We start from the raw sequence: 13,883 nt of genomic DNA, 5'->3' as shown, positions 1-13,883 counted from the left end.
AAACGATTAGCTGACAGGACTGACAGAAATCAACATCTATGATAACTGACTACTCTAAATAGGCAATTTCAAGACAACCCTTCACTTATAATTGCCATTGACAATACTTTAAATTCTATATACTATACACTTTAGAGCCCGACTGATACTGATTTTTGGGGCCGATGCAGATACCAATATTAGGGAGTAAAAAAATCCTGATATAAATCTGTAGATATACACACATTTTTCACGATGGTTCCTCAAATGTGGTTATCAAACGATTTATAATGGATGGAGGATATTTTACAGATTAATATTAAACTAGATTGTCTAAAAAGTGTCCGATTGAAGATAAAATAAATCAATTTAATGCACTAATGTGGAACCGAGCGTTTTTCTGCAGCCACACTCAATGTCTGATTGGTTACACGTCACAAATAATAGCCTGTCGACAATGAATAATCTGAATCTGAAAAACAGCTAGTAACTAGTAGATTCATGCAGATACCAACAAATCTGTGATGTGCCAATATCGGCTGATACTACCAGCCAACCAGTATATCTGTTGGGCTCTAATGCACTTAAAACACAGTTTAATGTTTCTGACATGGCTCAGCCTCTGCTGTCTTCATCATAGCTGTAATACTGCTGCCAAAACATTTACATCTAATGTTCAGGTCAGTGACCCGTGAAAATGACTATATTTACACCACAACACAGCTTCCACGGTTGCACCTCATTCCTCTGCAAGTAAAACAACCGCGACCTTTACCATCCATCAACTAATGTGCCTCGGTCTTTAAAACATACACACACCGCTATCTACCGTCGTCCATCCCATTATCCTGAGCAGAAATCATGAATCAGCTCCACTTAAGTTTGCCTCCAACTTGATGAATGTTCTGCTCACCCACTCTGCAGTGGCTCCTTCTGGGCTACAGTAATTTCATTAATGAAACCAAGAATTCAACACTTCACTTTCTCCATTTGAGCTGTGCTCTCCATACACCAGACCACCTCTTTCCTCAAACTATCCCCACGTTAACCATTGCTAGCTGTTTTACTTCTTTATTCCTTACATCTAGCACTCACTTTTCTCTCGCCATCCCAGTTTGAGTCTAAACTGGCCTGAGTAGTGTCAGGATGGGAAAAATGGATTTTAAACTGTTTTTAGACTGCCAGTTCTTTAACTGCCAGGACTTTAAATCATCAGAACTCATTTTTGCTGTTGAATGCATTGCACTCTCTTCTAAATCTACTGTTTTTACTGTAATTTAGATGTTTTGGAAACTCATATTTTTATGCATTTTCACTTTATACTGTCCATACTTTTTTATAAGAATGTTATCATGCTGCTCTCTTGGCCTGGTCTCTCTGGAGAAGTAGACTTTAACCTGTATTTGGTTGATAAAAGGAAAGACTTTAAAAAATGTCATGAGAACAGCTTGGGTTCAAGACTTTGCTGCTGTTATCAGTCATGTAACCAAATCAACCAGAAGAGACTGATTCAATCCAGCCAATCTAAATGAGTTTTTAATCAGAGTGAGAAGGGTGGTCTAAAGTACCTTTGATAATCTGTTCAATGGGTAAATATTTGCACCTAATAACTTAATCTGATAGTTTCTCTCTGGGTTGAATAAATATAATCTTTTAAGTGCCTCATGTGGGGCTAATAATAGGTGACTTTGCTGTCAATATTAGGTGAATGTAAAAACTGAGCGCATTTGTCCAGGACGAATGTTATTGTAGATATATAAAATGTTCTTTTTGACTAGGAAAAGTTGTAAAAAGTACCAAGACGTGGTATAAGTAAATCCTACATACTGTTTATTTACATGTATGCATGCATATCCTGTTTAATATGGATCGATCTATTATCAAGTTGGCTGATTATCGCCATTTTTCAAATTATCTGCATCAACAGGGTTTTTTTTTTTAATGGATTTATCCGATTGCCAATAAAATTAAATAAATACAAAAATGTGGTACTTTGGCTCTGATGCAAGATATAAAGATAAACAACAATGTTGAAGTATTAACTAGCATTAAATGGAAATACTCAAGTAAAGGGCAGATACCTCAAAATTGTACTTAAATACAGTACTTGAGTAAATGTATTTAGTTAGATTCCATCACTGACTAGGAAGAATTGAATTATGAATATCTGCAATATATATCCAGTCTAGCTATTAAATGTTAAAATGGTCACTTGTAATTTTTGAGGATTTTTGATAACCTAAATTCAGTATTGATAAGTATATTTAAAAGGTGCACTGATCGACTTTCACGCCTACACAAACTAAATAAACAAACTGTCTCTGTTTTTGTGACTGAATAACACAACACACAATTTAATTACTTTTTGCTCTGTTTATATTTGGCGGACCCTGCCACCTTTTTCTAGCTTCAAACATTGTTTCTGTGACCTTATTTTCCTCTGAGAGCAGCTCGTTTATTCAGTTATGAAAAAAGTAAATAATTCTGAGCTTGTATTGTCACCTTATAAATAATGTAAATACTTTTTGAGTTTTCTGAATTTCTTTTCCAAAACTACATAGTGCATCTTTACAGTTTATAAAGTCTGATATCATGATAGACCATTTCTACTAGTAAGAATGTTATTGTGGATATCATAAATTCATATTCTGACTGCTGAGAACACAATTTTGAGGAGGAGAAATAATGTTATGATCATCTAAAATGTACCTGCACAACAGGAATGTCATGGTAAACGGGCTTGTGTGCGGTCAGGACACCGAGTGATGAGTATCTGTGTCAGCCCCAGTGTACAAACCAGGCACAACACAAACCTTCAGCTATCTCTCCGGTGTAATTAACCTTAATACTGTCCTCCTCTGAGTCCAGTCACTGAAGCGTACACGGACCAGCTAATGGGCAGCTAGCATATACAGGCTAACCAAAACAATCCACTCGGGAACATTACTGTGACCGGACAAACATATAAGAAACATCAGTCGTCATGAGGAATTACACAAGTCGTTATAGATAAGAAGGACTGGACTGTGGGGGGTGGGGGGGGATGATGCAGGCTGTTATGATCAGTGAAACAAGATGAGACTGTGACCGACTGAGCACCGACAGGACGAACATAAACACACCGTTAGCTTTGTGTTTACACTGCTAACACACTGTGGAGACTGCACACCTGTGCTTTGACATAAACTACGCCTTGTCCCACCCATATGATCAGTGGGATTTGCAAGCTGTGACTCATTTGACCACACCAAACCTCCATGAACGGTACATGAGCAGCAGCACAGACAGATTACTGCATAGCATGAGCTATTCATCACACGAGAAGAGACTCTTTGATTTCACTTACTCGAACATGTCATGAGGCGTTTACGATCCAACCGATATCCACAAAAACACACACACACACGTTGCTGTTCACGGTTGTATCAATATGGCACCGGTGTGTGTGTGTGTGTGTGTGTCTGTGCAGCTAAAGCGAGCCAGACGCTACAGGGGTGTATGTCCGCTATTCTGCCTCGTTTTCGTCGCTTCGCTCGGGGGGGAGAAATGCGTCCATCGTCCGCCGTCCACCGTCCCGCGGTAGGATGTTAATTTCCCATCGTGGCCGACGCCCCCTGCGCCTCACACCCAGGTACCGGACGGACCGCTGCTCCCTATGCCGCTTGCAGGACCCGGTAACGGGCTGCAGTCTCTGCGTCCATCCGTAATCCCCTTTGCAACTAGGGAGTAGGGAGGAGGGAGGTGGAGGATGGAGGAGGGAGGAGTCGGCTCCATGTGCTGAGTGAGGCCTTGCTTTCTTTACAGTGAGGTGGTGCTGAAGTGGGGGGCAACGATACGGATAAGGAAGAGTCAAAACTGAGGGGTTTTATCTGAATTCAGAGGGTCCAGTACCTTCAACATTTACTAAGCGTTGTCTTTGTGATGAATGCCTTCTTCCACATGTGAACTACTGACTTCTGCAGGCTCTCTGTGCTTCTTCTGTTAGTAAAACTAGCTTCTTCATTACTCCCATTCATTCCGGATCTGAAGCAGGGATGCACATTTATTTATTCAGCGGAGACAATAATAACAAATTAAATATGTTGTACGTTTTTCCATTAGAAACCCGTTTAAACCACTGACATGATCTATGTTTTATGTAAAATTTAGAGTAGGCTACATTCGGAGTTAAAGGTGCAAGTTGGCCAAAACAATTGGCCAACTTTTAAATTCATACTTAAAACAAATAACTGTAGCTGCCATTAGCTAGTTAGCTCAGTTAGCCATGCAGCTAGTGGTCCGGACTAGGAACTCTTACGAGAATGAATGGGCCGGGGCTAGCTGGTTAGCATGCTAACTTCGGTAGAGATTCTCTGCAAAACAATGACATAACGCCAAAACTCCTGTTGCTCACGTTCTGTTATTAATTTAAGCTTATTTTTTAAGTTTGTAAACTAAAATTCTTACATATTGCACCTTTAAAACACTTAAAATTATCTAACATTATCAGCAGAATGTGATGCACAGGCAGAGTCGGCAAATACGTCCGCTAACTGTATGGTTGCATAGCTCTCGTCTGTCACTATTCAATAACTGGCCTAACAATGCTACTAAATGGTTAAAATGTATTCATATCAGTTTGTATCGCATACCAGTATTTTGCATTTTATTTTGATATATTTAATAATAAAGTGTTTGTAATTTGTAACCAGGTACGTTTTAAGGTATTTGTGCCCAACTGATAGTCTGTTAATACATTTCCAATTGGTTAAATTCTTGACAGTGATTAAACAGTTAATCATTAACCCTCATCTGAAGCATTTCCAACAACACAAGTACTACGTGTTTTAAATGTTGAATTGATCAACCTCACGAGTAAACGATTTGTGGATTAATCAAGCTATTTCCATCAACGCATGGTGTGTGTCATTTTTGAGCAAAAGTGGCAAAAATATAATGCTTCGGACTTCTCAAATTTGATTACTTGTTTTCTTTCTTTGTCCTCTATTATAGTAAATTTTTAATAAAAATTTGTATTTAAATGTTTTTCTGTAATAAAATTTTGGATTGCTGGTCAAACAAAACAAACAATTTAAAAGACATCACTTTTGCATCTTGGAAACTGCCACTGACAAATTTTAGGCCAACAGTCCATCAAGAAAGTTAGGTTAGGGGATAAATACTTTCACACTATCAGATGGAGGCCTTTAAACAGTCTTCATTTGAAACTTTGCTGATCTTTAACCAGCTTTGTATCACCACACTACATACTTTTTAGTAACTGGTTGATGTACCATTTCCGGTTTCAAAACGGACCAAACACTGCTCAACTTGCAGCGTGTCAACCATCAGTGGTTTTCTACCTCTTGAGCAACCAACTGAACCACTGCATAACCCAGTTTTACGCAAGGGCCATCTGTGCAGCACTAAAATACTCCTTTAAGTATAGCATCACATCGCCTACTAAACAAAACAGGCTAAAAACATGAGTAGCATTGTAAATAGAGACCATGGCTGCCTGTAGTGAATCCACCTGGCCAAAGCCCAGAGCCCATGCAATCCCTTAACCCTCAATCTCGCTGTCCATCCCTCTGGATTAGAGTCCACATCATAATCCACGTTGGGCTGAGCCAGGCCCACATCTCCACCATTCTGTCGCCCTCTGTTTAATCTGCTTTCCTGAGGTTCACCAATGGCCCACAGCAATGTCTGAGTTTCATGGGCTGGGGTGGGCTTTGAGAAAGGGGCGAGAAAAGAGACAGCGTAGAAGAACAGCTGAGAAAATGTACAGGATGTGGGTATTTAAGACAAGATGTTAATGTGCTACTTCCTGCCAACAGAATATCTCCTATCTCAACAGAGCATGAGAAAGCAAAGGAGTGCAAGTTTACTTCTTTGACAATGCAAATCGATGTCTTTGGGCTAATTAGGAGCTTCTGGCATACATGTGGTGTGAAATCCAAAGAGTCTAGGGTACACAAACCAGTAAGTATTACTATAAAAGCTGATTTTTGGATCCAATGGATCCAAAGTAGATACAACTGTGCTGGATACCAGACCAGGAACAGTGGAAGGAACAGAACAACTGTCAAAAGTGGATCAATAATTAGATTGAGTACATGTGAACAGACAAACTGAATGCAGGCTATGCAAACCAGGAAAAGTCACAAAGCTTCACTAATATGGTGTTACACAAAGAGAGAGGTCACAGTTACAATCAATCACAATCAGTCAGCTGGTCATTGTGTACTAAAGATTATAAATATATCAATTTAGCTTACATATTTTAAAGAAAAACTAAACTTTCTAGGTTAAGCCGGGTGTTTCTGACAATATGTGTGTACATTTGTACAGAATGTGAATGTATACAACTATATGTATTATACAAGAGTGAACAAATGAAGACAACTGCTCAATACTTGACCTTTATGCTGATTGATTACACAGTTGCATTGAGTACCCTGCATATGAAAAGGTGTTGTGTCTTCAATAACAAGTCAGAATGGCCCAGACCATTTCAATCAAGTCATCTACAATCCTTTCAACATATGTCCTCCTACCCTCTTCATACTAGTCCTAAAACTGTCCTACTCTGTCACGACTGAAACAGGAAACATTTAAGATCAAAGACATGATAAGAGATCAGAACTTCAGATTAGGATTCTGCAAATTTATAAAGCTTATCATGTGATCGTTTGATATTATGACAATTTAACATGTTTTTTTAAGAACAATTTCTCTCTGTAATGTGAACTTGCCCTTCAGCTGTACTGTAGAAAATGCATTTGACCTAGTTGTGCAGAGAAACTGAAGGCAGCTTTACATTCACTTATCTGGTGACTGAGACATTTAAAAGGCCAATGAAAAGTATAAATTTGTCCCCAATAAACTCTTTCAACTACAACATTCAAAGGCTGGGAACAAGTAGTGAAGTCAGAAAAGGAGAAGCTTTAAACCATAAAGGATCCATCAGACGTCGTTATTTATTTATGCCTTTATTGACCTGCGTTCTATGAAGAAAACAATCGACATATAAACTCTGCAGATCACTTATCCCCTGCATACTCCCAGCTCCAGCAACTGCCATCACATTATTTTCACCAGGCCTTGTCCTCTAAGCACTGGCAGATTTGTCACCTCTTGCCAAGGTCAAGAGAGATATTTTGGTCTAATAAAACAAGATGTCATCATTAAAATCCCTCAACTGCCCTAGGTGGAAGCTGAAAGGTAAAAAAGACTACTACATTTGCAGGAAAATTGTTTTAGACATTTGTTTAGGAGCTACAGCCACAAAAGTATAGCATCTCTGATCTTTGGCAATCTCCCTGAATACTTTCACTGATCCATCTCCCTTGAGTCATGTCCACTGGACACTCACTCTGGATGAAGACTGAGTGAGGGAGTAAGTTGCTATATATCTAAGAAGACTTCTTAGCAGGCCTTAAAGGTCAGGCTGCATGACATGGGGGAAAAAAAGAAATCATACTGCGATTATTTTGACAGGTAAAATCATGATGCTGTGACATTTTGGGGGTCTGCACCAAACAAAGCTGTTTTCTTACACCTTTGTCACACATTTTACCTTTAGCAAAATATTGCTTCTTCTGTGATTTTGATATTATTGCAATGAAATGTGCAGGTCAACTTTTGGGGTATTATCAGGATAGACTGCAGCATATCCACTCCATTCAGACTTTGACACCTTTCAGACCAACACCATAACATGAGATTTGAAGCAGATGTTACAGCCTTGCCCAAACTGTTTGGCAAATCAATTGTGTTCGTGGAGTTTGTCATGCTGAACAAACACTTCGACAAGTCAACTAGGAATTTCTTCAGTGTGGTGAAGAACGCATTTGTTTTGTAAGAAAGACAGGTCCAGTTGCCTACGATACAGCACCTAGATTTACCATGACCTGGATGACTGAGAACCTTCATCAACATTTGTAAGAATAGTTATTCATTTATTTTATGGCGTCAAAATAATGTTTATTATTTTTAGGTTATATCGCAATACAGGATATGTATCTCAATATTTTGAAATCTCTGTAACAGCACTTCATAAATGCTTGAACAGGGTGACAAAATAAAATACCTTGATATTGATATTGCCACAGTATTGTAGGATTGACTATCAGTACTTTCCCAAAATATTAACACAGGGAGATTTTTGATAATCATCAGTAATGTGGAGATTATGACTAAGTGGAGAAAGACAAGTACTAGGAGAAGACAACACTAATGCCATATCTTGATTTAATGATTTCCAAAAATCCAAGACGATATACAGTCTCATATAACCATCAAAACATAATATCGATATAGTGCACATCCCTAGTTAATCTGAATTGATATAACCCTTCAAATTTGTTTGCTGTAGCCTCATTCTAAAAAAAGTTTTAGGATTCACCTCACATTGTTTAAACCTAAATCTTTTACTTGCTTTTGAAGCTTTAGAAATACATGTCTTTCACTGTAAAAGGCCTTTGTCAAACCATTATTGTACGGGTCATAACTCAGACCTGGATGAGTTTCACTGACATCCAGCAAAACAACATAACTGGGTCAATAAAATGATGTGTAAATGAAGGAGACAAGGACGCAGCTGTTCATATGGAGCACAGGAGAGAATCACCCTCTGCGTGCCCTCTGTAGCCCACTGCAGTGCTGCCCAGCACATCCTCTGATTGGACTCACATGACATCATCAGACTAACAGCACTCTCCCATTGGCTGAAAGTGATGTCATGCTTCAGAGGAAGGATAAATGGCGCATGAACCCCGCCTCCAGCTCCTTGTGACTGACCGAGCTCTGTTTTTCCTTGCTGCCACAACAGCGGTCTCATTTTATTTGTTTACAGTTCACATAACCTTGCTGTTTAACTTGTTTAGAGCTTACACTGTTCTTGAAAATACCTATCACTGTCAGGTCAGATGTAGAATATCTGTTTTCTTAGTTTTAAATCCAGGTTAGCGAGGCCCTTTCTTGCTGGATATTCTACAATCTGAGTGTCGGCCTGCTTTTTTATTTGACGTCACAGTGTAGGATGAATCCACTCAACTTAATCAGGATTTTAACAGCATGATCTGTCCTCACTAGTTTTAGCCATTAGCTAATTAACTCCACCCTCTTCCGAAATAGTTGACCTGGTGTGCCATTCGAGAAAAGTCGACTGAGCGTAAATCTGTCAGATGTAAGGCCTTTTTATTATCCACAAGCATGCACAAATGAGAGGCTACTCTTTCCAGTCAGTCATTGCAGGCAAATCTGGCCTCAGCAGGCCTGAATGCAAATTAGCTGAGGTTTAACCGAGCTGTAAGAGCAGAATACACATGAGACAGTCAAAGATAATGCTGACGGTGTAGACGCTCTGTTCTAAGCCACTGAACCTTATGTGGAGCGTTTGCTGTAAGATAAGTGAGCCCATTTGCAGAGTGTCAACTGACTGAATGAAGATAAACACTTAAGTTTGGGCCCATGCTCATGAGGGACTAAATAAACAAAGAGTAAATATTTAATCGTATTTTTTTTAACTCACTGGCTGATGATTTGGGATGAATCCATCACACTAACCTGCAGCTGTCCCAGTCAGAGTCTCTGCTGAGCAGGCTCCTGAGGGACCAACGGGAGCGCCTGCTGGGAGAGGGACTACGAGACCAGGAGCGAGACGGTGGCAGGAGGAGGTCCTGTGAAGGGCTGTCCTGACCTTGCTCGTCCCCCTCCACCTGACTGGCCACAGAGGGGGAGGGCGAGGGGCTCCGTTGTCTGCCCTTCGCCACAGTCTCTTCTATTACAATTTGTGTTTTTTTACCCCATTGTCGCTTAGGAGTGCAGCCTTGCTCTTCCTCGTTTCGTTTTCTGGTTCGGGTCCTGCTGCGATGGAATCGATTGTGGCGGCTTGAGCGTGACGGTCTGGGACTAGGTGAGCGGGACCAGGACTCTGTATCTGAGGATGGCGGCAGGACAGTCAGCGTTGGGACGGGGATGGGCTGAGCCAGAGTGATAGCTTCTGGTCCCACAGGAGAGGACATAGTCATCTTTGGCGCTTTCCAGGGCTTAATTTTCTCTTTCGGTCAAGTCAAGGAAACCAACAACGACCTGTTGCATCTCTAGAGTTGACCCATGACTGACTAAGATGTTCCTGTCACGCTCGTGTTTGGTGTGGTTTAGAAACAGGATGTGTGAAAACATCAAGCACTCTCTTTGTGCAATTCAACTTAGTGTTGCTAAATAACGATCAATTTATTAAGCAACACTACCCAGAATTCAAGATAACTCAGTGTTTTCTATTATTTCCTGTGAACTTAAGGTAGTGTCATCACATTAGGCAAGAAAAAAAAGGTGTTGACCACAGAAAAGTTCACAAGGCAACAGTGGTGCAGGTCTTCCTTTACTGTCAAAAACGATGCAGCAGTGAGTGATGAAGCTCGGAGGAAGCCTGTCAGATAATTTCACAGGCCTTCTTACTTTGTCAGCCATCCATTTCCACTGGTCCAGCCTGTATATATGCAGGAAAAGAGTGAATATAATGCTCTATCACCCCTTGTCTGTGTTTAGCTTATGTGCTTCACCCCTTCCTCCTGTCCGGTGTCACTCGCTTTCTTCAGTACTCTTCCTCCGTGCCACCATTGGCAGACTTCAAGGCTGCCTTTGTATTATCGGGCTCATCTTTGCAAGAGATGAAGTCTCACACAAAGACAGATCTGTGTCTGGAAGTAGCTACCTGAGGAGTGAAAAGAGGAGAAACTTTGCGTTCAAAAGGCTTGCCTACATCTGACTACCACTTCTCTAAAATGTTTTTTCCATGAGTATAAATCTATAAACCTTCCCAGGAAAACAAATGATTGCAAGACTCGGACTATTTCTGTCTGGTCTTTGATACGCTCTGCTCTGCCAGTTCTGGGAATATGAGGTATCATATGATGATGCTTTGCAACGAACTGTTCCCGTTAGAAGACAGATCAATTGGATTTATTTATGGTGGGGTAGTGTATGTTACATGCATTCTTTTGTCAAGGTTTGGAGACTTGTTTACTGTTTCAGCAACATTAATTAGGATTTTCTCCCTTCAAATGACTCAGAAATCGCCAAAACTGGGTGAACATAGGACTGACTGCCACAAATCAGTGGACAGGAACAGACACCAAGAGAAATTTTAGCCTTGTGTTTGTTGCAAGAAAATCAAAATGCCAGCATTTCAAAATCTTTACTTACAAAAACCACAGCTGATCCTAAAACTACCCAGAAAGAACAAACACACACTCTCACACAGCCCCTACCAGACACTGTAGCAGACATAAACAACATGCTTGGACATACATACTTTATACAGACATTTACAAGGTCTAATTGCCACTATAGGCTACCAACCAAGGTCATAACTACATGAAAACATACTGCAGATGTGTCCTCCAACTGGGAAGGGTTGTGTATGTGTGTCACTCCATTGTTTGCCTTCAAAGCAGGCACTTCCAAGGCAAGGGCCTGAGCACGTCTGACAGTATTTGCTGTGATCTGTTTGAACAAGAACAATCTTGGCACAGACTTGTTTGTCCAGAGTAATCCACCATAATCCCCCGTGCAGCCTTCACTCTTTGGTCCACACAAGCTTGATCTTTTTGCCATAAAAACCCATGCCATCTAGAATCAGCATCATACAGCATTACACACCAACCAGCATGGATATATCCATCTATATCTAGACAGACCACAGACCTCTCAGATGCACAACACTGATGTGTTAGCAGCGTGATGCAAGTGTTCAGGAACCGCCTGTACGTTATATATATTGTTTATCCCTCCACTTTGTTGTTGCTCTGTTCATTTTGACTTGAGAAACACAGCACAACCACTGATACCTGTTGACATGATATTGTGTGTGGTTAAACACCCAAGGACAAAAGGGTAACTTCTTCAGAAAAGAAATCGGCTGACGTTTAATAACATTGCACAGACAAAAGCTGCAGCCTGGGGAGGCTTCAGCTGGAACTCCTACCTCCCATTGGATGAGTTTCCTCCGTTTCTGTTATCCTGCTCGGCCTCGAAAACAAGCCGAGCGACGGTGCGGGGAGTAATGTTAAAATCCACTTTTTCACAGGAACACATCAACATGCTTAGTAGCGTAACAACGCATCTGCCGGCTTCAGCTAACAGTTAGCCTCTAGCCAGCTAACCAAGTTTAGCTAACGTTACCCCCCCGACCTCTGAAGGCCGACAGCTCACAAAAAGATGACTATCTGGCTAGCAGGCTTTAATTTTCAGCGGAGAAAGTAGTACTAGTACGCCGACGCCTTCCATTTTCGCTTTAAAAAGCACCCCGGTATACAACACCGTTACTAAACTAAAGTGAAAGCTAACGACCAGAGTTAGCTTAGCATTAGTAGCGGACTAACTTGGTTGTAAAGTAACACTCAGTTTATTGTCGAAAAGTGAAAAGGAACGAAGTCAGCCAGTCGGCCGATTAACTTAGCACGCAGGAGGGGGGGGATTACGAGAAGTCTCACCAAGAAAAGTGTTATCCCTCTTACGTATTTTGAACAAGGCATACACACACCAATATTTCTAAGAAATACAATTCGAGACATTTTAAATTACGTATAGTAATGCACAACTTAACATACACAGCCACCAGCAAAAGCAGACGAACACCCCCACTACAAACTTTGTGGTACAGTCCGGAAAAATAACTGTTCAGAGGATGTGGCGAGAGAAGAAGAAGAAGAAGAGTGTTCACACGAGACGAGCAAGAACCATCGACAATCCGTTTTAACCTTCATCAACCTTAATCTCACTATTACCTTAAGACAAATAACCACCTTGCCTGTATTAGCTGTGCCTTTTGTTACAATTAAGATGTTTTTATTGCGGAGAAAACAAATGAGGCAGTGATCGAGGGTGATTTTTGTAGCACAAACCACCATAGCAGGTTTTTCTCAGTGCACCATGGCCAACAAATACAGGTAAAACCACAGATTTGGCATCATTTCAGAGTTAATTTGAAGGGAGGTGTTGTATGACCAAAATGAATGGACAGAAGCATAGCGACCCCTTGTGGCTAACAAGGTTGAGTGCAGTCATTTGTAAACAAATACGTATCAGTAACCTCACTAAACTGCTGTAAAACTGCATGTGGGGTGTGTGAGTATTTATTAAGCATAGATTAATTTAAACATAATGAAGGCAATCATCATTGAACTTAGCAGCAACAAAAAGACAGTATGTGTGTATGGCAAAGGTGCACGTTCATCTCACCCTTTGCCTCCTGCAGCAGCATCACTTCAGATGTTCTCATGAACTATTACAGGACTGGATATCTTCTCCTGCAGGACACATACAGGGCCAATGACTGGTCACCTTGTCTGAAGATGAAAACCAACAAAAAAAACACACATTGACAAGATACTTTGTGTTAAAATGATGCATGAATGTACAGATATTAACAGACAGATGAACATACACTGCCTGGCCAAAAAAAAAAAGTCACCACCTGGATTTAACTAAGCAAATGGGTAAGGGCCTTCCTTTGGATAATTACTGCAGTGATTAATATGGTTCAGCTGGCAACAAGTTATTTAACCCTAACTGATGCAGTGAGAAGCTTCTCATTTCTTAAACAGACATGTCGGAAGACATAGCCTGTGATCGTGGAAAGGATGTTTCAGAAGGGGTAAATTATGAGCCTGCATCAAGCAAAGAAAACAACTAAGGACATTGCTGAGGCTAATTGGAAAAAGGCTCCAATTTAGGGAGCATAAAGATTGGACTCTGGAGCAATGGAAAAAGGTAATGTGGTCTGATGAGTCTGGATTTACCCTTTTCCAGAGTGATGGGATGTGTGGTTGCTTCAGTTGGTCAGGTCTAGGTTCAGCAATGTAATGTGCCCAAAAAAAATGAGGTCAGCTGACTACCTGAATATACTGAATGTC

At 40.6% G+C, this 13,883-nt stretch overlaps 1 protein-coding gene across 4 annotated transcripts in view; it reads right to left on the bottom strand.

Annotated features, from left to right (window-relative positions):
• Positions 1 to 13,373, bottom strand: part of gramd1a (GRAM domain containing 1A) — a 35,781-nt gene extending 22,408 nt beyond the window's left edge. The window contains exons 1-2 of one of the 4 annotated variants that reach the window (XM_084357290.1): positions 13,210 to 13,373; positions 9,532 to 10,681 (exon numbers count right to left, since the gene is read on the bottom strand). In XM_084357290.1, the coding sequence (XP_084213416.1) occupies positions 9,532 to 9,995 (464 nt within the window). In that variant the 5' untranslated portion in view covers positions 9,996 to 10,681; positions 13,210 to 13,373. Of the gene's footprint in view, positions 1 to 3,325; positions 3,710 to 9,531; positions 10,682 to 11,953; positions 12,367 to 13,209 lie in introns of those variants that run through there. The other 3 variants (XM_084357291.1, XM_084357292.1, XM_084357293.1) reach the window with 3 other exon arrangements.
• Positions 13,374 to 13,883: the final 510 nt, after the last annotated feature.

The sequence above is a fragment of the Pagrus pagrus genome (assembly GCF_965226575.1).
Source record: "Pagrus pagrus genome assembly, chromosome: 7".
NCBI classification, from domain to species: Eukaryota; Metazoa; Chordata; class Actinopteri; order Spariformes; family Sparidae; genus Pagrus; species Pagrus pagrus.
The sequence above is the reverse complement of the archived record's forward strand: the minus strand, read 5'-3'. Positions and strand labels throughout refer to the sequence as shown.